The 20,447-nt window shown below is 40.3% G+C and overlaps 1 protein-coding gene across 4 annotated transcripts in view; it reads right to left on the bottom strand.

The window, feature by feature from the left end:
* MCTP2 (multiple C2 and transmembrane domain containing 2) overlaps nucleotides 1-20,447 on the bottom strand; it is a 116,470-nt gene that overhangs the window by 43,499 nt on the left and 52,524 nt on the right. For all 4 annotated transcript variants that reach the window (XM_063412108.1, XM_063412110.1, XM_063412109.1 and 1 more), the window contains 7 exons: nucleotides 18,852-19,038; nucleotides 17,959-18,052; nucleotides 14,097-14,199; nucleotides 12,346-12,448; nucleotides 3,280-3,381; nucleotides 2,340-2,414; nucleotides 1,411-1,530 (listed from right to left, as the gene is read on the bottom strand). In XM_063412108.1, the coding sequence (XP_063268178.1) occupies nucleotides 1,411-1,530; nucleotides 2,340-2,414; nucleotides 3,280-3,381; nucleotides 12,346-12,448; nucleotides 14,097-14,199; nucleotides 17,959-18,052; nucleotides 18,852-19,038 (784 nt within the window). The remainder of the gene's footprint in view (nucleotides 1-1,410; nucleotides 1,531-2,339; nucleotides 2,415-3,279; nucleotides 3,382-12,345; nucleotides 12,449-14,096; nucleotides 14,200-17,958; nucleotides 18,053-18,851; nucleotides 19,039-20,447) is intronic.

A 20,447-nucleotide genomic window follows, 5' to 3' on the forward strand; every position in this document is an offset into this window, starting at 1 on the left:
CCTTTTTCTGTAGACTCATTTTCCCACCTTGTTAGCTTTCTGCCTCTCCATCCCTTCCAAACTTTTCCTAGGTTTGGAAAACTGAACTTGACAGCTGTAACTTCACAAGCACTTTGGTGAAAAAAGAGCAATCTTTTTAAATATGTGCTTAGATTCCTGCTGTACACTGATTTTACCCTCTCTTTCCAGCCCCAGCATCTGATTCCCTTGGACACAATCACAGAACTCTTGCACAGCCACTCCTACTTCCGTGAGGTACCAAGCACTCTGCTCTCCAGCCATTAACTATACATAATATATATAAGATAATATCTTCTGCATGAACTTCAAGAAACAGGAAGACAAAAAAGTAGCGAGAAAAGACCCTCTTCATCCTACCCACTCATCTGTGTGAGCCATCCCTCTGACTTAGAGGGTGAAGACAGCTCCTCTGTCCTTGTTCTGAAGATTCTTTCAATCAGGAGTGGTCTACTTTACCCATTTGTGGCAAATACACTGAAGTGTTTTCCTTAAAAAGCCTTTAAGCACCTTACAATTCACAGACAGTAAACACAGGAGAAAATCTTAGAGATGTGGATGTTGTATTGCTTAATAAACACTCAACTCAAAAACTTTATTTCTGCATGCTGGACCACCACAAAACGATTTTTGCAACCTTTAATGGCATGCCAAACATTTCAAGCATGAAGAAAATGTTTGTGCTTGAGTGGATTATGAGAAAACTGCAAATGGGGTGTTTACTACCAAGAGGAAAAAGGAGAGAGATGAAAAGTGCCATAGGCAGGTGGAGAACTTGGCTTTTTGTTTGCAGAGTGCACTAGAACTCACTGACCAGCCTTCTCCTTTTTTTCTTTTCTTTTAAACAATGTATAATTAGTCAGGAGAATAAATTTGCAACTGGCAATGCCAACACAGGCAGAGCAGGAACTGATAACATGCAGTGAAGTGATGCCTCATTGAAATGGAAGATGGAAGGGACAAAACCCATCAGCTCACTGCATCACCCAGATGAAAAGCATCTCTCCACATCACCCTCTTGGCTACCATCCTCTGCCCTTTCTTTCCCCAGCTGCCATGTTTCAAATTAAAAACAATTAAAAATTCCAGAGTCCCCTCATGGTTACAGCCTGTGCACGGTGGCATCACCCACCACGGACAGGGGCATCCTCAGTGCTGGGTGCAGGAGGGGAACACCTCTGCTCCAAGGCAGAGGAAAGGCTGCTCCTGAAGGGCTGATTTCCATTGATTTCCATCCCCAGCAGGCCCAGTGTGGCCCAAGCTGCCCTGCAGCCGCAGAACAGCAGCAGCAGCAAACCAGACTGGGCTTGGCGCTGGCGGGGAGGAAGGCACAGGAACACTCCAGGTCTCAGATCACCCAGCCCCATGCAACAAAAGAAGAAATCCACTTACCACAAATGCTATCAGGCTCTTCACCGTGGACTCCCAGAGAAAGCAGCTCCAAAGGAATTGTATTGTATTCCATATTGCCATGGTGATTTTTTTCACGCGATCAACATTTCTTGATAAGATCTGATAAATATTGAGTGGGAGGAGGGGAGGAGAAGAGGAGTTTAATCAAACACACTAATATCCTACTATTGCTTCAGAAACAGGGATAATTTAAGCTACAAATACACGCCAGGGCACATATTACAAATAAAGCCTCTATTTCAGACACATTCACCAGCTCCTGTCTGCTTTCTGATTACACCCAAACCTTCCAGATTTTCCTCATCCCTTACAAAGAAAAAAAAATTCAACAAAAAAGGAATAAACTGATGCCAAAACTGAAAAAAAAAAAAACAACCCAGATATAAAAAACCCACCTCTATCCTCATTCAATTCTTAAAATACACCAATGTCTCAGGAAAAGGGACAGGGAGAATGTAGTCTGTTCCTCTTTTCTACATGTTTTGGACTAGTCCATACAAACAAATAGGGATTTTTAGACTTACTAGAGGGCCTCACTATTTTAAAAAGAAAATGGCTATTGTTCTAAAATCTTATGGACTTTTTTGCATAAGGAATTTAGCCCTGGTTTCTTCCTTCACACAGAAGGGAATAAGGGTCTCATTGAGCTTTAAGTGCTGCGAACTGTGCAAAATCCACAGCTATCATTTTCCTCACTCTGAAGCACAAAGCAGAACTACTGATGCAAGCCAGATCAGAAAGCAATTTCATGTTAACACAAACAAACCTTTTAATATATACAGAAATACACTGAATTTACATGTGTTCGGCATTTTATGCATAAATAGGTTTTGTTCTTGCAACCGTGCTACAGCAATTCAAATCTCTCTGGAACAGATGCAAAAGCTTAGCCCAGACACAGTTTTCACCTTTTTAGAAAATTTGCGGTTCTCCTCAGTAAAACGTTTTTCTCGGGGCTTGAATGTTCTAATACTTGCTTTTATCTAGAAAGAAAGAAAAGGCAATAAAAATAACACCATGTAGTTTTAAAGGAGTTATTTCAGTTGTATGGCAGCAGCCCTGCTCAGGAAGATTTGGAATTTCAGAATCTCTATTTTCTACAGTGAGGATGGGGAGGCACTGGCACAGGTTGGCCAGAGAGGGTGGATGCCCCATCCCTGGAAATATTCAGGTTTCTCAGGACTCAGACCAGCCTGGTGTAGGGGAAGGTTTGCCCATGGGAAGGCGAGGGGAATGGGATGAGCTCTAGAGTCCCTTGGAAACCAAGCTATGATTCCATGCTAAGGAAAATGCAGACAAGTTAAATTGGGCGAGGCTTTAGCAGGAGCAGAGCTGTGGCACAGCCCACGATGGCTTTAATAAATAGGAGTTAAACTCAGTAAAACTCTGGAGGGCATAAACTGACTCAGCCACCTAAAAGCTAAGCACTGTGTCCATGCCTCATTAATTTTCCTGTCAACACCCTGGGAAGAGAACATCCTGGGTCAGCTTTTTGGGGGAGAAGTAGGTATTAAAAGTAATGTATAATAAAATGAACCTGGCCCTCTTTTGGCTGTTGCAATTGAAGCTGTGGCTGCAGCAATCACCTCCTCCTTCCTAATGTTCTTGTGGCTATTTGTCCCTCCAGAAATGCCCTTTCTCTGTCCTATTCACCTGGAGGGGCCACAGCTCTGATAGCCCAAATCTTCTTCACTCACAACACCAAACATCCCTCCACCACCAGATGCAGCGGGGACAGGATTTTTCTGGCTTGGCTCCTGGTTTTAAAACTTCACCCCCACCCTCATCCTTCAGATTCACACTTTTCTTGCACCAGTGATAAACAAAAAAGAAGATACTTCAACTTACAGGATTAAATAAGACATCCAGCTCCAAGTAAATGACTCCTTTTGAAGCACGTTCCAAGTCTTTATTCTTCAGTGTGTAACAACTTTGTTTACCGTTTCTAATCTATAGTATGGGGTGGGAAGGGGAGAAAAAGCATCAATATTTTCCTGGCTGTAATCCTCAATGTAATTTAAAGACACTGCAAACAAATAAATAAATAATCATAACTCAAGCACAAAAGAATAAAAAAAAAACTTCCCCCAAACCCTGATAATATACTTGGAGCCTGAAATACAAAACAACCGTTGGATAAGAGACCTATAAAATTGCAGATTAAATCTCTTATGGTCCAACTTTAATTTTCAGACCTTGTACTTTATAGTAGAGCAGTGCATGCAATAACCAGTCTGAAAATTCTGCCCTGGAAGCCAGTGAGTTGATGGGAAGTAATCAGCCTCTGCTATTACAAGTTTAAAATGGGATTTTTCTTCCAAAGTTTAGGAAAAGAGCCACAAACAACAACTTTACCTACCTATTGCACACTCCAGTACACGAAACCACTTCTTAATGCTTAGTTTATTGCAGCATTATCAAATTATTACCCAGCAAACAAATGCAATCCAAAGAAATGAATCGGCTGAAGTGGAGGGAATGCTAATGTAACAAATGTTCAAAATTAACTAATTCCTGTAAAAGACTTCTCCCCCCACCCCACCTCTGAATTTCAATATCACTTCTCTGCTCTGATCAACCGGTTGGCCTTATCTCATTAAGCATCTATTAAAAAATAAAAACAACCAGCCCAAAACCAAAATATCTTCCTTGCCATTTTGTAAACTATTTGGCTCAAAGCAAAAGCATTCTCTCTTCAGAAATGATGGCAGAAATGTATTTATTATACACGGTAGGATATGTATTGATTAAACATTTGGCTTTTTAGGAAGCAGACCAGTTAATTCTAAACAGCAGTAACATAAAAAACTGCAGCTTACCAAAAAGCTATATTGAGGGACTGTAATGATCAAAGATTAAAGACAACAGAGGAAATTTGGGGGCATGAAATTGCAACCATATTTAAAATGGCTATTGCTGCTCTGGCATTTAGAAGAGGCACTCATATAAACCATGGTACAAATTAGTAAGGGAAAAAAAAAAGGTGCAACAGGAACGAAATGATTTCACAAGACAAGGGAAAGGTCACTTTCTTTCCCAGTGTTGTTCCACCCTTTCTCTACCCAAGCAGCTTGTCAAAGGGTAGAAAGGGAAGACAAATCTCACAAGGACCAGCTTTGCATCCTCAGTGGTGCACAGCCAGGAACTCCAGCTATTTCCTATTTTCTCATCCACAGCTTTACAGTTACAGAGACCAATGTGGAATTCATTTAATACCAATAAATAACACCAGTAACACTAAACTGATCACAAAGCACCTCTGCTTTCACCACAAGAGAGCACACACAGTGCTGGAGCTGGCAGCAAAGGATGCTGCAGCTCCCAGGAAAGGGGCAGGTAAAAAACACATTTTGCAGTCCTGCTGCCTCAAACAGAAGAGTTGCCAAAGTGATCAGACCCTTTTCTAGGGCCAAATGGACTGGCATCAGAAGGTCCTCGGGCCAACTGCCACATACAGCATTGTCAACCAACCCATCATAAAGGTTTCTGCTCCCTCACCACTCTGCTTTTGCCCCTTTCAAAAAAAAAAAAAAATCCACCAAAAATAAAATTAAATTTACTGAATCAAAACAATGATTTTGTTAAATTTTACAAATTAAAGAATTAAAGGAGGAATGGTTTTACTGATGGCAGGGATACTGAGACAGAAGGATTTGGTTTGGGGGCGTTGGTGCAAGAGGATGCCCCAGCAACAGGTTTAGCCTGAGCCTTGATTCATGGATTCTGCTGTGATAGGATGGAATGTACTTTATTCCCAGTGTGTCTGCAGAGATGCAGATGTCCAGTATATATCACAATATCCTAATTCTGGATTCTCCATGGTTATTAATTTTAGAGCTGAATTTCCTTGTATTTCAGGTACACATATTTCTCATGTTTCAGCCAGTTACAACAGAAGCAACAGCTAGTGGGAAGGCCTCTTTATATTCCTTGGGATATATTTCTTTCTTGCATCTTTCAAGAGCATAACCCACAAGGAAAAGAAATATGACACAGAGCTAAATTGATAGAAAAAGGAAAAGAAATGTTTCTGAGTATTTGAGGCTGATACTGTGGCATTCTGCACTCAAAAAATGCTTTGGGGAAAAGACTTCTCATTTTAAGAGCTGGAGCTGAATCAAACATTTCGGGTGTGTCTGCAGGTGTTTTCAAACAGCAAGTTTTAAATCAGCAACAAGTAATTTCCACCTCTGTATTTGTAAATAGGAGTTGCTTGGGAAACTTCTTGAATGGTGTCCTTATTATTGCTGCTGCTATTCTTAAATTGAATAGGGCAGGAAGTAATGCAGTACAAATAAAGTTTTAGAGTCAGATTTATTTAGTATATTTAATTCTAAGTGTTCAAACTGTCTGGAAAAAGATATGCAATTATAACAGCCCAGGACTAAACATTCATACAGATATTTTAACTTTAGAGGGAAAAAAAAGCACAAGAGAAGAATGGCAGGCTGTGAAATGGCCTGTCTCCATTGCATTTTCATTTGGATAAAAAGGAAAAAAATGAAAAAGAAGCCAAACAAAAGACTCCCTTACAGTTTTGGCACCGTGCTAGGGCAGTGTGGTTCAACAAAAGGTACAGATAATTCTAAGACCCATGACTGCATGGAGATTACACTGGTGGCATGTCTCAGCTGTGCCCACAAGAGAATATGCAAAAGAGCCTTAAACACTTCTCATTTTCATTGCATCCTGCTCTTGGGGCAGAGCTCAGATTCTGTTCAGCTCCTCCTCCAACCTGAGAGACAGACAGTTGCAATAATCTCATTTTGCATCTATTTCTTTCTGCTCTCTGGGCACTTTCCCCCAGTCTCTGCCATTCCCAAAGACTGCTTAAATGCTCTCTCCAGCAGGGCTGGGATCACAGGATGAACCTGAATGTCAGGAAAATCAGGTTCCTTCTGTCACCCAAACACCTTTTGTTACAAACCTGATGATGTCACACGGATCTGACTCAATGAGCAGTTCTGATATCTGTGTCTAAAACAGCTTAACACCTACTTATGGGAAAAGGAAGGGAAAGGAATATCCAAATTAAATGTGAAAATATCTGCAGGTAAGCACCTTTAAGAGACATAATCAATATTATTCCTTTATTGATGATGCTTTATATCCTCACTGAATACTAATGCCTGCATTCTCTGAAAGTTTCTTAATAGCTTTCTGGGGCTCAACCACCAAGCAAGACTGCCCACAACCCTGGGATTAACACGAGGACGGACAGCAGTGCCCACCACACCCACATGCTGCATTTTGCAAGGTCACTGTCAGAAATAGAATAGTCTGGATTTTCATCCCATGGGAATTTCTGATATTTGGGGCATTTCCCTCTTCTGGATCAACACAAAAAGACAAAACCATATCCACATTTTCACAGAAAGAACTGTATATTCCATGTCACATCCCTTTGCCATACAGGACCACAAAAAGGGAATTATCAGCTGGAAGAAAAGCTGAAATTCTTTTTTGCAATAAATATTTCGAGCTACAGAGGCACTTGAGGCAAAACACTGCCTGAAGTTTCCTTTAACTGAAGGAAATGTTGAGGTACACGAGACCACCATCCAGTCAAGGTCCAAGGTGCACCAGGTTCCTCTCAAATGAATGAATATATTTGCTAAACTCTTTGCACAGATGTCCCCAGTAAAACAAATGTGACTAAACACAGTATTGATGTAGCCAGCCAATGCTAAATCTATTAAGCAACAACCTTCTGACCGCTTGGGAATTTTAATGAAATAGCAAAAGCCAAGATTGATATGACACAAAGCACGGAGAAGACAGGACCCTTACGCAGCAAAGCGTGTTTTTTCATTGCTCTTGTCTTAAAGAAATATGGTTTAGAGGCTTTTTTTTTTACATTGATTTTAAGAAAACTTCACTCTGTATCCAGCTTTGATGCAGATTCAATGTCATATATTGATGACCTGACAGAAGAACGCTGGGTTAAACCTCTGTACATCAACACCCGTGACGTGTGGAGAGGGTAATGGCCACTCTCCAAGGGTAATTCATCTAAAGCATTTGGGACCTCTGATATTCCTGCTTGAGCTCATTGCTGATGCACAATGTCATCCCATTTGCCCTGAATAACATAGAGCTGTCTTGTAATAGACACACGCCTCCCCTTATCAAAGGACGTGTTTCCTCAGGAACAGATGAAAGCAAGCCACATATTTGATCCACCTGTAGGTGAATAAAGAGGTTTTTGTTCCTCCCCAGTCCTGCCACGTGCACCAAACCAATTTTGTACAAAATGCCTGTTCCTTCATCCTAAAACTCTTTTTACTCCAAACACTTCAGTTTGAATAACCCTCTGGAGGATCCAGATTGGATCCAAATGGAATGGAGACTGGGTTTTTGGCTGAGGACTCCTATCCAAAGACCAAAGAGATATGGAGCTGATGGACTGAAAGAAAGCAGGCAGGACTTTCATATGAGGGCTTCAAGCCAGTCTGAGAAGGAGCTGAAAACCCTGGGGCACAAGGATCCTAGGTGATACTTGAGACAACATCCCTGTTCATACCTTTTCAGTGAGCAGCAAGTGGCTGGGGGAGAATCTAATGTCTGAAACAAGACGTTGTTTTCCCTGGAAGAGATGTGGGGGATTTTTACCCCCTTCCAAAAATCCCAGTTCACGATCAGGATAAAAGTCAGAACAGACAGCACACTTCACAGCTGCCTCCACTGCATAAACACTTTTCTCAAACTCTAAAACTTTCTCCTGGAAAGGACTGTGCACTTATGGTCAAGTGCTAAGTAAGTGCAATCATCAGGTGTCTGCTCTCTGAATCCAGGCCATCCTTTACACAATTAAGCTTGCCAAAGGCACACTCCTTGTTTTCAGCCTATCGTTGGCTACTGACCTTGCCTGGCACTTGAGAATATTTCATAGACCTCTTCCTGTTGGCTGGAAAAAAAGGGGTGCAGCTGAGCACTACTCTGAGCTGATAATCCAGCAGATAAAAAACATTCCATTCTGTGCTACAACTCTTCACTCAAAGGCCTTTCTACATGAGGATATTTGATATACTCTGCTTTCAAATTCATTGAAGCACACTATATGCTCCCATGTCTCTAATAACTTGCAGCCTTCTAGGAGATAGGAGTCTCTTGAAGCAGAAGAAAAAAGACAGACCCTCACAAAGAGACACACGGTTGCCTTTACTAAGATCTAGGACACAAAGGAACACAGAGATAGAAAGGACTTCTTTGATAATTAGTTCAAGTCTCCCAGAACCTACAAAACTTCTAAAACCTATCAAACTTCTTTCTTGAAGTAATAAAGTTTTTGCCCTACTTCTCTGTTCCCCAGGTTCTTCCCCAGTCTGTGGCACAAAAGCCTGCTCTGTTCAGGGCTCACGGGCTTCCCTTTCTCTCCCCACGCCCCAGGATCTCCCTGCCAGCCCAAGGCTTGGCCAAGCCATGCTCCACGGGTCACCTCTGGCAAGAGAAGCATCCATTTTGCTGGATACTGTGGCAACACTAATTTGTGTCATTTCTAGTGTAAATTGTGAATGTGGCTGACCAGAGCAGTGTTTGAGATGAGGCCTCACACATGCTTTAGAGGAGGACAATAATTTGACAAAAAGGAGAAAAAAATACAATAGGTTCATCAACATGAAAAAGTTAAACTACAAACTTCTCTCCCTCTCTTCCCGAATTCAGTTTATTGCTAGCAAAATCTATCCAATTCTGCTTTATCACGTCTACCAGAATGTGAGGTTTGCAGCTTTATTCATCATTTGGCACCTTAAAATTCTTCTCATGCTGCCCAGCTTTTTCTTTTTCTTATTTGGTTCCTGTAACAATCCTAGATCACAGTCAAGGATGAACGGAAAGAATACACAATTTCACCATCCCTGGATTTTTGTGCCATAAGGTTATTCCTGTGTTAATGTGATGATGAGGGTGTAGTCATGTTTGCAAAATGCCAGTGTGAGACTACTGAATACATTCAACCCAAAATTCGGTGTCATATTAATTAAACATTTCATATCCCTCCAACATATACTTTATTCAAGGCAATTTTTCATCAAGAAAAGAATCTAGTCATCCATGAACAATTCCTGAAGTAAACTTACTTCACGTGCTGACAGCTCACAAGTCAAACTTGTGCATTTTTAACAGGAAGAAAGAATGGCAAAAGCACATCTATTTTCAAAAGACAATTCAATGCCAGGCAAATATTAGGCCTGATTACATACAGAAATTAAATCTACATGATTGTGAGGCTTCTTTGAGTCTTTAACTTTTGTTCTCTTTTGGTATATTTATCTAAATGGTTCAAAGGATATATTCAAAGTTACAGTCAAAATGACAACATACATTGAAATTCCCATTCGAAGAAAAAGAGCTTAGAAAATTACAGTTCTCTCTCTGAGCACACCAAGTTAATAGGTGCAAAATGTTTTTAATCAGAAGCAGAGATGAGTATATTTACACTAGATTTCATTGAAATAGGAGGCAGAGAAGTTTGGATGGGAAGGAAGAAGATCAGTTGGCAAGGGAAAGCATAAACAATTTTTTTTTTTATTTTTTGTCCCAAACCTTGGACACAGAAAAACCTACACTGAATAGTTTGGACGTTACCACACACATGCACTCCCCTCCTCTGCCTTGTTACATGCTTCCTAAGGGATACTTGACAAATGCCTATAAAATCAACAGAAAATCTAAATCTAACATCTTCTCACTGTGAGCCCACACAGCCTGCTGCCGACCGTGCAGGCCATTTGGCAAGCACTGGGTCTGCAGGAGAGCAGCTGCTCCAGCCACTCTCTTCCAGGAACATCAGAGATACGAGGACTTGGGGAGAAATTAACAGAGTGATCAAAAATGGAATAAAAGATGTTAAGAGGTTTTTTCCTCCCTGTAAACATCAAATAATCCTCCATGCCCAACTGACTCTAATATTATTCTAAAATAGGAGATACTGACGACTCAAGCTACAAAAATAGATGAACTATCTGAAATATCCCCAAAAAGATCACGTAGTCTGAGGCACAGAGGGAAGAGGATTGTAAAGCTCACAACAGCACGTGGGCCACTGAGAACTCAGCATTTACTCCTCTGTCTTGGGCTCTTTGTATCCCCAAATTGCTGGGGTTCCCCTGTTTCAGACACCCGTGTGAACAGCACAGTGAATACACACTTCTGTGAAGAGATTCAGAAGCCACAATGCTTTTAATTCATATATACAATAAATACACTTATTAGACAAAATCACAACAAAACTGGAGCACACAGACCTATTTCTTTACCACTATAAAGCATTCCTTAGTTCAGGATCATATCCTCTAAGTCAGTTCAAGAGTTTTCTGGGCAGTTCATTATTTATTTGGAAATACCAAATATTTCAGTCCCCCTATCTGATCTGGACTGGCCCCTTACCTAAACTGTGCTGATGCTGTGAGGCTTATATGGCCTGGCTTGATCAGATGGGACCTTTGCTTTCCCTCCAGAAATCTCCCATTTCTCCAGTCTCTGCTGGGACAGAGCCCCACAGATCCATCACTGCCTTTCCTGCAGCAGCCGACAGCTAAAACTCAGAGACAAACCCTTGCCTTAACCCTGGGGGATGTGTGCCAGCCTTTCTGCAGAGGTGAATCTGCTTTCACTGGGATGTTTCAAAACAAGGCTGCAGTTTTGTACTCTGCAGTTTCAATCAGGATCCACCATCTGCCTGTTTGAGACTGCTATTACCCACAGCATCACACCAAAAGCATCTCACCACAGCCTGGAATTGGGTTACACATGGAAAGCGTAAATGTCACGATAGAATATGATAGAATGTCATCATTGAAAGGGACTCACAAGGAGCCTTGAGTCCAAATCCTTCATGGGACAACCCCAGGAATCACCACAATTTGTACAGCAAATCACCTCCCCACATGTTTGCACAGGGCTCAACTGCACAAATACCTGTCACAGCCTCCCCTCGGCACAGGGAACCTCCTGCAAAGCATCACTGCCTCACAACTCACAGAAACCCCCTGCTCACAGCTAAACATGTTTGCACAACTTGGCTAATATGACACAAGAGTCCCATGATGCTCCAAGCCTCATCTACTAATTGATTTAATAAGTCACAGCCTAGAAAGTTCTTCCTACACGTTACTGTAAAAACTCCCAGAGCCTTCTGTGACTCTGCACATGCACATGGAGCTGTTTAGGTCCTCTTGATCTGGTTTGCTGGCTATTACTACCAGTCTTGTTTCAAAATTAAATCAGTCTTACCAAACACAAAGCTGCTTTTCCCCCATTACTCTATTTAAGTCTTTTAATGATCCTTTCATGTTCCACTCTCTATAGCTTGGCCTTTTTTTGGCTGTTTCTGAAAAAGCTTCAACTCTCCTTAATCTCCAGAGCAACCACTTTCCCCTGAGCTCGCTTTGTTTCCAGTTTTGATTTTATACTCCCATGGTAGAGCTCACTCCTCACATATTTGTTTACAGAACAAAAGCCACCAGTCTTTAAAAGCACTGTGGAGTGGAAAACACCCCTTTTAGGTAATTTCACTCAGCTGTGCCAATAACAACAGCTATCTCTAGTCAATCCTACTGCGATGTGCAATTACTTTCTTGGAGTAAAAAGAAGCAAGATGGAACAAAGACATGCTGAAAATGTTACCTTCAGAAGATGATGTGGAAACACACAGAACAACTCAAGTATGTGTTCATGTTTTCAGACCTACGTGGCGCTGATGAAGTACTGACATTTCTGCAATTTGCTTTCCAATCAACCAAATTTGTACTGAGGTGGGCTGACAATACTTGTTACACTAAGGAGGGCTATAAACACTACCAACTAATGCTTGGGGAGATCACAAAACCTGTTTAAATCTGTGGGGTTTTGTGCTGCAGGGGAAAAGAAATGCAACTTGTTCCCAGCCAGCCATGGGTAAAGGTAACTTACAGACAGCAGAGGGATGGCAACTTTTCCAAGGAAATCGGGGGGTTTATCTCCATCTTCATCAAAGACTGTCACTTCCAGAACATCGTGAATGTCTTTAATAGGGCTGGAACAAAAAAAGTACAGACACATAAAAAATAATATTCAATACACATGCACACAGTCTCCTCCACAAAGATCTGAGATTACTGTTTTACTAATTAAGTTTGTATTACCTTGGGGTATATAACTAGCATTTAATTAAATTCCCCCCCAAAATGAATCAAGTGATGGGTATTCCCCAGGCTTTCCCCTCATGTTTCAGTTGCATAACTAGGTGAGGAAACTACCAGACAGTGATGTTTTGGTATTTTTTGTATTGGTGATGCTAACAGTGTAAAACTCATCTCTCCAACAGAGAACGCTGGTGACTGGGAGAGGTCAAGGGCTGAATTCAAAGTTTCACTGCATTAAAGCTGCACAGTGACACACACAGATAAGCGTCTTGCAGAAAATCTGGATATTATGGGGAGGGCTTTTAGTGGTATTGAAAGTTCCAGCTGAAATTAACTCATCCACCCAAAACAATCCACACTGCTCCAAAACAAATCTAAATCATCAATAGCTTTTAAGGGGCTTAATTAATTCTTTTTTAATGGACAAAAATCTAAGGAGAGATGCGAGTGCCTGACTGGCTCTGCAGATTTGGTGCTTGGATTAGCCAGGCAACTTAAATAAGAAAGTTAGAGAAAGTCCATAGCTACCATTTCTGAGACCAACAGGAAGTACAGACACAAACTTTCTTTTTAAATAAAATAAATCTGGATTGTTATTGGATTTATTTTGCTGGCTGAACATCCGACAAGACTCATCTGCTGGCACAGTCTCAGAAAAAACAGTGACGAGTGGAAGCTTCTTGAGAACAAAGTATGAGAAAGGACTCCAAGAGACATGCATTCAGCTGCACCCCAGAATTAAACAGAAATCCAGCAAAGTATTTCTATTAAAGAAATCAGATAGTTTTTCTTATGTTCTCATCCAGCCTGGTATTTGTGAATGTTGCTTTAGAAAGAAGATCATAATTTTCAAACTGTTCTTCCAGTGGACAGATGCAAATGTCACAAATGCTTCACTGCCAGCCTTTGCACAGACCGCTGCAGTTTTGGGAGACATTTATCCCACTCACTTTGTCAGCATAAAGCAAGATTAAAAAATTGGGCTGCCTAAAAGCAATACCTAAATTATAACTTTTATTATTAATAAAGTGACAAATAAAAGAATACCTTGATTTCCATAAAAATTTAAGCATCTAATTTGGAGCGTGTTTGACTAGTTTAAGCTCAGAAGACATACCAAAACCAGCAAGAGCTCTAATTCTCTGCTTACTTCAAATTAAACAAGGATTCTACCAAGGTTCAATGAAACATATTTTATTTTAAGTTACGGAAAATGTAGGCGTGAGTATCTGGTCTCAGCTTTCTGTTACATTATCTCTTGGATCAAGCTATGACTCCATTATGTCTACTCATGATTCTTCCTATAAATATCACAGTAATTTTTCTTTTAATGACTTCTATTAATAAACTCCATGCAAGAGCTAGTAAAAGGCAAAAGGCTTTAATTAAGTCATATTTGAGATTTCTCCAACATCCTCTCTGACTATGAAAAAGATGACATATCTTAAACTTGACCTTTGTCTTTTCCCAAAGTCAATAGCTTTCCCAGTTAAGCTGATAACTGGAGTTGCTGCATGGTTTCCAAAACAATTCACTTACAATGTGAAAACTTTGTTCCACTCTGGATTGAGGTTCTTGTAAACGGTGTGTGTTTGAAGCATGTCGTTTCCCAGCTCCAAGACACAGAAAGGATCACTTTTGCCTAGGGAAAGGAAAAAAAAAAAAAGTGGGCCAGTTATGGTATTTAGTATGCAGACCCTTTCCTTGCAGTAGGGCTGAGGAAGTGATTGGTTAAATAAAATTAGATCCACTAAAGCAACTGTGAAGTGCCCAGTTGTTGGAACAACTTTCCAAAAAAAAAAAAAACAATACCTCTGATCATCCCCAGTTCTGGAAACTCCAACACTTACCTTACAGCTCACTCAGGGGGCTTCACTCTAATACCTGAAATCTGAGACTTTCAGTGAATCATCTCTCAGTCTTTACAGCAAGAATGATCTGTTCATGTTGACAATTACTCAGCTGCCCTTAGGAAAGCAGCACCATTGTTCTGAGCCAGGGAAGGAGCAGTGCTGCAGTTACACTCCCTATTTTATCCTCTGCTTAGAGCCTGTGGTCTTCTTCAGTTGATTACAGGATTAAGTATCCACATCATGAGAAAAGAAGCATGACACTGACTGAAATCAGAAGCACTTCTTCAATTAGTTCCATGTGAGCAAGTCCTTGAAGCTATGAAGGCTCTACGTCCGTGCCACAGTTTAAACAAAACCCAACATCAACTGGAGAATCCATGCATGATCCAGGAATTGTACTTACAGCAAACCCCCCAAAACAAAACAAACAAAACAAAACAAAACCAAAACCAAAAAAGGCATAAAAATCCTCCCCTCTTAAGAAGGATGTCAACATGGAATCTATTAGGTGAACACATGTTTGCTAATGTATTTTTTGATCACTCACATTAAATGAATTTGTAGTTTTCCCAACTCATTGCAGCTCAGCAGTTTCCTTTGTGAGCAGAGTGCCCCTTATCAGCATGTCTGGCTCAGTATCTGATTTAATCTCATCTCCAATGCTCATGTACAACTCAGCCACAGACAGTCCAGCCCAACTTCTATGTAGGCAACTAAATATGTCAGCAATGCAGGGATTTAGATACCAGACAAACAAGATATTCAAGCAAAAGTTGTCCTTTTCTTAATCCTTATTTTGTGTATCATTAATGCAGAGATTTTAAGGGTCTTACTCTCAGAAGTTTATAAACTAAACAGGAATCTTTTCAGTATGTAAACAGTGGGTATTAACTAGTCAATATTGGTAAAGTTTAAAGACCATGTGTATTACTGGAATCTATTTGTCTTCTCCTTTTCAGCTTACATGCCCATTCCCTGATAAGTGTGCAAAATGCATGTAGCCTTTCAGAGAAACTGTTTGAAATGCAAACTGGTATATGCCAAAAACAATCCCACTGTATAATTTGGTATTCTGAATGCTATTTTTTGGTCAGTGAGCAAATGCAGTGTTTGAGAAGAACTCTCATGCGTACACAGAAAACATCCAACAAAGCAGAAAAAGTCATTTCCACGTCAACAGAACTATTATCTAGGAATATAAAAGTGTGGAAGGCTCAAACTGGGCTGGCTGTGGCTGAAGAGCTTCTACATATATGATACAGCTGTCTGGAAACCAGCCCAAAAATTTATGTCCAAGAGTAAAATATGGATTTTCAGAACACTGCTCAAAACCAAAGCAGATAGTGTGTGTTTTCTGATCACTATTATTACAGCAGGCTAAAAACTTGCAATTAAAATCTATGATGACAACATACAGGCAACTGACAAAATCCCAATCACGCCAAAATCCAATCTTTACTGTGGGAATAAGGTGTAAGGTGGCATTACACTCATCATACCCAATGGTCTGCAGGACTTGGGGGATTTAAGGCTCGTGACTGCTATGGGAAGTGACACAGAGGGGACACTACCTGCTCACACTGCTCTTCTATTAACCCTTGGAAATCTTTGTACCTCTGATTCCCTCTGCGATTTTCCCTTTATTAGATTTTTAGCTGGGACTTTGAATTTACTTTTATCAATAACAATAAATCTGAGCAGTCTCCTTGGCAATGCAGGAAATATGGCAGTGCTCTAGGAGGGCTCTATTATGGAAGCCCATAATTGCTGCACTAATCATTTATGAATGGCTCAGAACAGATAATTAATCTTTATGTCTCTCATTTCATGATCAGAAATTATGCTATTTTTACCTAAAATGGCTGCATCCTTTTGCAATTTGGTGGGTCTATTACAGCATAATACTAGGATATTTTCAGCACTGCCATTGAAAAACAATTTGTCATTTGCTTCATGAATCAGGCTCAAAGCCTGGGTTATTTTGAATATAATGACAGACTGAGTAACCTTTTACTTAAGCAGAATTTCATTCTGTGCTATGCACAAGGAATGTGTGTCACATACTCTGTATGAAAAGTCTTTGAATTGCAGAATCAAGAACCTGCGTGTCTCTTCCAATGTTCATTATCCACCCACATGCTCCTGTTTGACTACTGAGGGAGAGGGGGCCAAATCCATCACTGATGCAACTGCTTTAGCATCAGCAAAGTTTTCCAGAGGGTAAATAACCTTCTGGGCTCAGCTCTTTCCATGAATTCTGTCTATATTAAAACCTCACATATTTCTAGATGGAACTTTTGGCACGTGGCAAAGCTGGGGCTGCTCTCCTGTGCTAGACTTATTAAATTAAATTAAATTAGTCAGCAAGGTGCAGTTACACTCCTAATTCCATATGGACCTATATACTACGTCAATTTAGATATGGATTTCTTTACAAGTTACCTTTCGTTATTGACAGGTTTTGGTTTGTTTTTTTGTTGGGTTTTTTTTTTTTTTTTTTTAAATTCAGTTCCTTAAAGTACTGCTCTCTGCAGCAAACACTATTTTCCAATTGAGCATTAAGCAGTGAATTGAATATAGCCCTAAAATAGTACCATGATTAATCGTGGGCTTTCCTTCTTTTAGGAGCAGCATTCTCTTATGCAATAATGCCTTCACAAATATGAGGGAATGGGGCAAGAATGTTTTCTCTCTACCATCTTTCCAGCCTTTATCAACAAGTTATCTCAAAAAAATGACTGTGTCAGCAAATACACAGCACACAATGCTGTGTCTGTGAATTATGAGCTGCTGTGAGATAGAGAGGGGAATTAAAAGGTCTCCAGAATCCTGGAAAAGATGATAATAAAAATAATAATATCCAGGCAGTCGCTACAGAAAAGTATCAACCTCCTAGACTTTCCCCAGAGGTACAATATAAAGTTGTGGTTTTAAAAGGTGTTAGTGTCCACTGCTGTCAGGACCAAGCACAACCTGAGGAACAGCTCAGTGGAAAATCCATACTTTTCATGGAGTAAGAGCACCAGAAAGGTCATCCCAAATTGAAACCTCAAACAAGCTCTAAGAGAAAGCTTCACACTCGTAGCCCTGTTGCTGACAAGCTTTCTCTTTCAGGTGACAGCCTGCAGCATCACCCAAACCCACACACATCAGACACCTCAAAATCTTTCAGTCTTGCTCCAAACTCACAAGGCACCTGACAGAAGATGGAGATGCTTTGCTCTGCAGGTGCTTTGCAGGCACCATCGCTTTGTATCAACTCTTATTTTACCTATTCCTGGTGGAAAAAACACTTCAGCATGACGTGCTGCTGTAAAGCCATCTGTCAGAGTGCTCAGGTCTAATGGGAAATTAGGATCTCCATCCACTGGACCTTCCCACGTACTTTTGGCAGTCAAAGCCATTTGGTATCTCAGTTTCCTGAGGCAGGTTTCACCACCGGAGAGATGATGGGATGATTTACTTTTCCTTGATCAACTGACAGTACTGCACAAAGTCTATCATTTGCAATATATTACAGCATATGCTGCAGAACAGAAATAAAATACCTGAAAAATCTGCTGCCATCAGGTCCACTGCCTTTAAAACTTTGACTTGTAAGAAGCCAACGTCCTTTAGGTCCCGAAAGGAATTCTTTATACACTGCAAGAAGAAAAGCACAAATATGTATTTTGTTTGCAATTCAGTAAGAAACAGAGATTATTGGAGCACTAAATAACATCACAGAATCAGTTAGATTGGAAGCAACCTCTAAGATCATCAAGTTCAACAATTAACCAGCAGTGCCATGCCCACCACTAAACCCTGTCCCTGACAGCTACATCTACCCTTCTTTTAAATACCTCCAGCACTAATGACTCAATCACTTCCCTGGGCAGCCTGTTCCAGTGTTGAAAACCCTTTTGGTGAAGAAATATTTCCCAATACCCAATCTAAACCTCCCCTGGCACAACTTGAGATACACTTCTTCCTTCCTGACCAGCTTTTGAGGACGTGGAAGTCATCACAAAGCTTTATCTCCTAACATTTGAAAGTCCAGAAAATAATCTCCCCAAAAGAGAGAATAAGTATATTATTATCTCTTCATGATATTCAGTGTCTCATTCCCCATTGTAATCTCCTAATACAATTCAAAGTCTGCAAAGAACAGCATTAGTTTAAAACTCAACAAATACAAACAGCCAAGTTGCATTGGTCTATCTGCCCTGACAATCTCCTTGTCATTTGAAATGCAATTACTCCATTTCAAAGTTTTCTTTGGTAGGGGACATGTTATTATGACTGGAGAATCTTTTTTATTTTTCTGCAGTTTTGACTATTTTAAAAAAAGAAAAAGAAAAAAGAAAAAGAAAGAAAAAGAAAAAAAAGAAAAAAAAGGAAAGAAAAAAAGAAAAAAAAAGAAAAAAGAAAAAAAAAGAAGAAAAGAGGAAGACAAACTCACATAACGCTGAGAAATCTGCTGCCGTTCGTTGGGGTCTCCCAAAGGACAGACACACAAATCAGAGATAGACACTCCTGTACATGGGGCAACAGCAATCAGCATCAGCAGGGACCCTGGATGTTTTTCCAGAGGCAGCTCCAAGCAGTTGGTCTGCTTTGTTGGCAGGGCAGTAATGTCAACGTGGCACCTGGAACGACATTGCCAAAGGTTAATAAGGAAAAGGAGATGGTAAACAAAAAATAATAAAGCAATATTTGTATTGATTTCAGCAGCAAGCAGGCACCAAAACTTATTGCTTCTTCAGGAAACCAAGAGTGCAAAAAAAATTATTCCAAAATTAAACGTGGGAAACCAATTAAGCAGATTCTATTGCACTTACTTTGCTTTTTTGTCTGTCTACAGGTAAGGGGAGGTAAAAGGTTTGGGCTGCAAGTACAACAGGAAAACTTAACTCTGGCCTGCCTCACTTCCCCTCTAAAATCCCCCAGTGTTTTGTGATGGATTTGAAACACAATTTTATTTCACCTGGGGGAAAAGAAAAGGGGCAAATGCAAAATTTAAAACATTAGCCTAAAATAGATTAGTTTCTTTAAAGTCACATACTCCATTTTATGCTACATTATACTGTATGCCCCAATCTCTTTTACAAGCCTTACTAGAGCTACATTTTCAGTGTACTGTTATATGAACTGTTATATTTCCCAAAGGGAAGGATTGTCTTAAAAGTCCTCCCCCACCCATTCCTTGCACTTAACATGTATCATTAAGCTGATGCTTCCCCCAAAAATAAAAATAAAGAGGATAAAAGAGAAACATTCATAAAGAGACAGCAATAAAATATGAGTATGGGCTAAAGCAGAGAGATCACCAGGCAGCCAGTTACACATGAAGGGAGTGGTTAAATGCAACAAAAAGTCTAATCACTTGGCTGGGTTAAATGCCTTCTATTTAGAAGTCCAGTAAATGGAGTGGAACTTTCTTGAACCTCCGTGGGGCTTGGCTTGTAAGAACAGGTTGAACAAAATTACAGATGAAAAAAGGGTAAAAAAACAAAACAAAAGAAAAGAAAACAAACAAAACAAGGAAGGAGAAGTTTTGCTGCCACACTGCAAGAGGAACATTCCTCAAAGGGACAGGCAGTGCATGATGGAGAGTGAGGGGTTTTGCTTCACTTAATGCCTGCCGACAAGTTTTTATTTAAACTAAACTTGTTAAGGTGTTGTCTTAATAGGCTCAAATTCCACAGGGTTCCCCCAGGTGGGTTTCTTCTGGGTAAATGGTGCATGTAGTGTTCCTGATTGATCCCATTCCAGTAGTAGAGCTGGAGCAGTTTATGCCCATCTGCTATAAATTGCATGCTTTCCGCTTCTTAACAGCCTATTTTCTGTGAATGCTAAAGGGGGTGAAAAAAAAGAAAAAAAAAAAGGCAAAGATCTCAAAACATTTCAGCCTGAGAACCCAAGAAACCATGTTATGAAGTAAAAGCCACTGCTCTGATGACTCTCTAAGTTGTCCATGTATTAAAACACAACTCCTTAGGCTTCCCCTGACCACAATCAATGGGAATGACTTTCCCTTAAGTGTGCTCTTTTCTCT

This window comes from Prinia subflava, chromosome 15 (genome assembly GCF_021018805.1).
Source record: "Prinia subflava isolate CZ2003 ecotype Zambia chromosome 15, Cam_Psub_1.2, whole genome shotgun sequence".
In the NCBI taxonomy this organism is placed as follows: domain Eukaryota; kingdom Metazoa; phylum Chordata; class Aves; order Passeriformes; family Cisticolidae; genus Prinia; species Prinia subflava.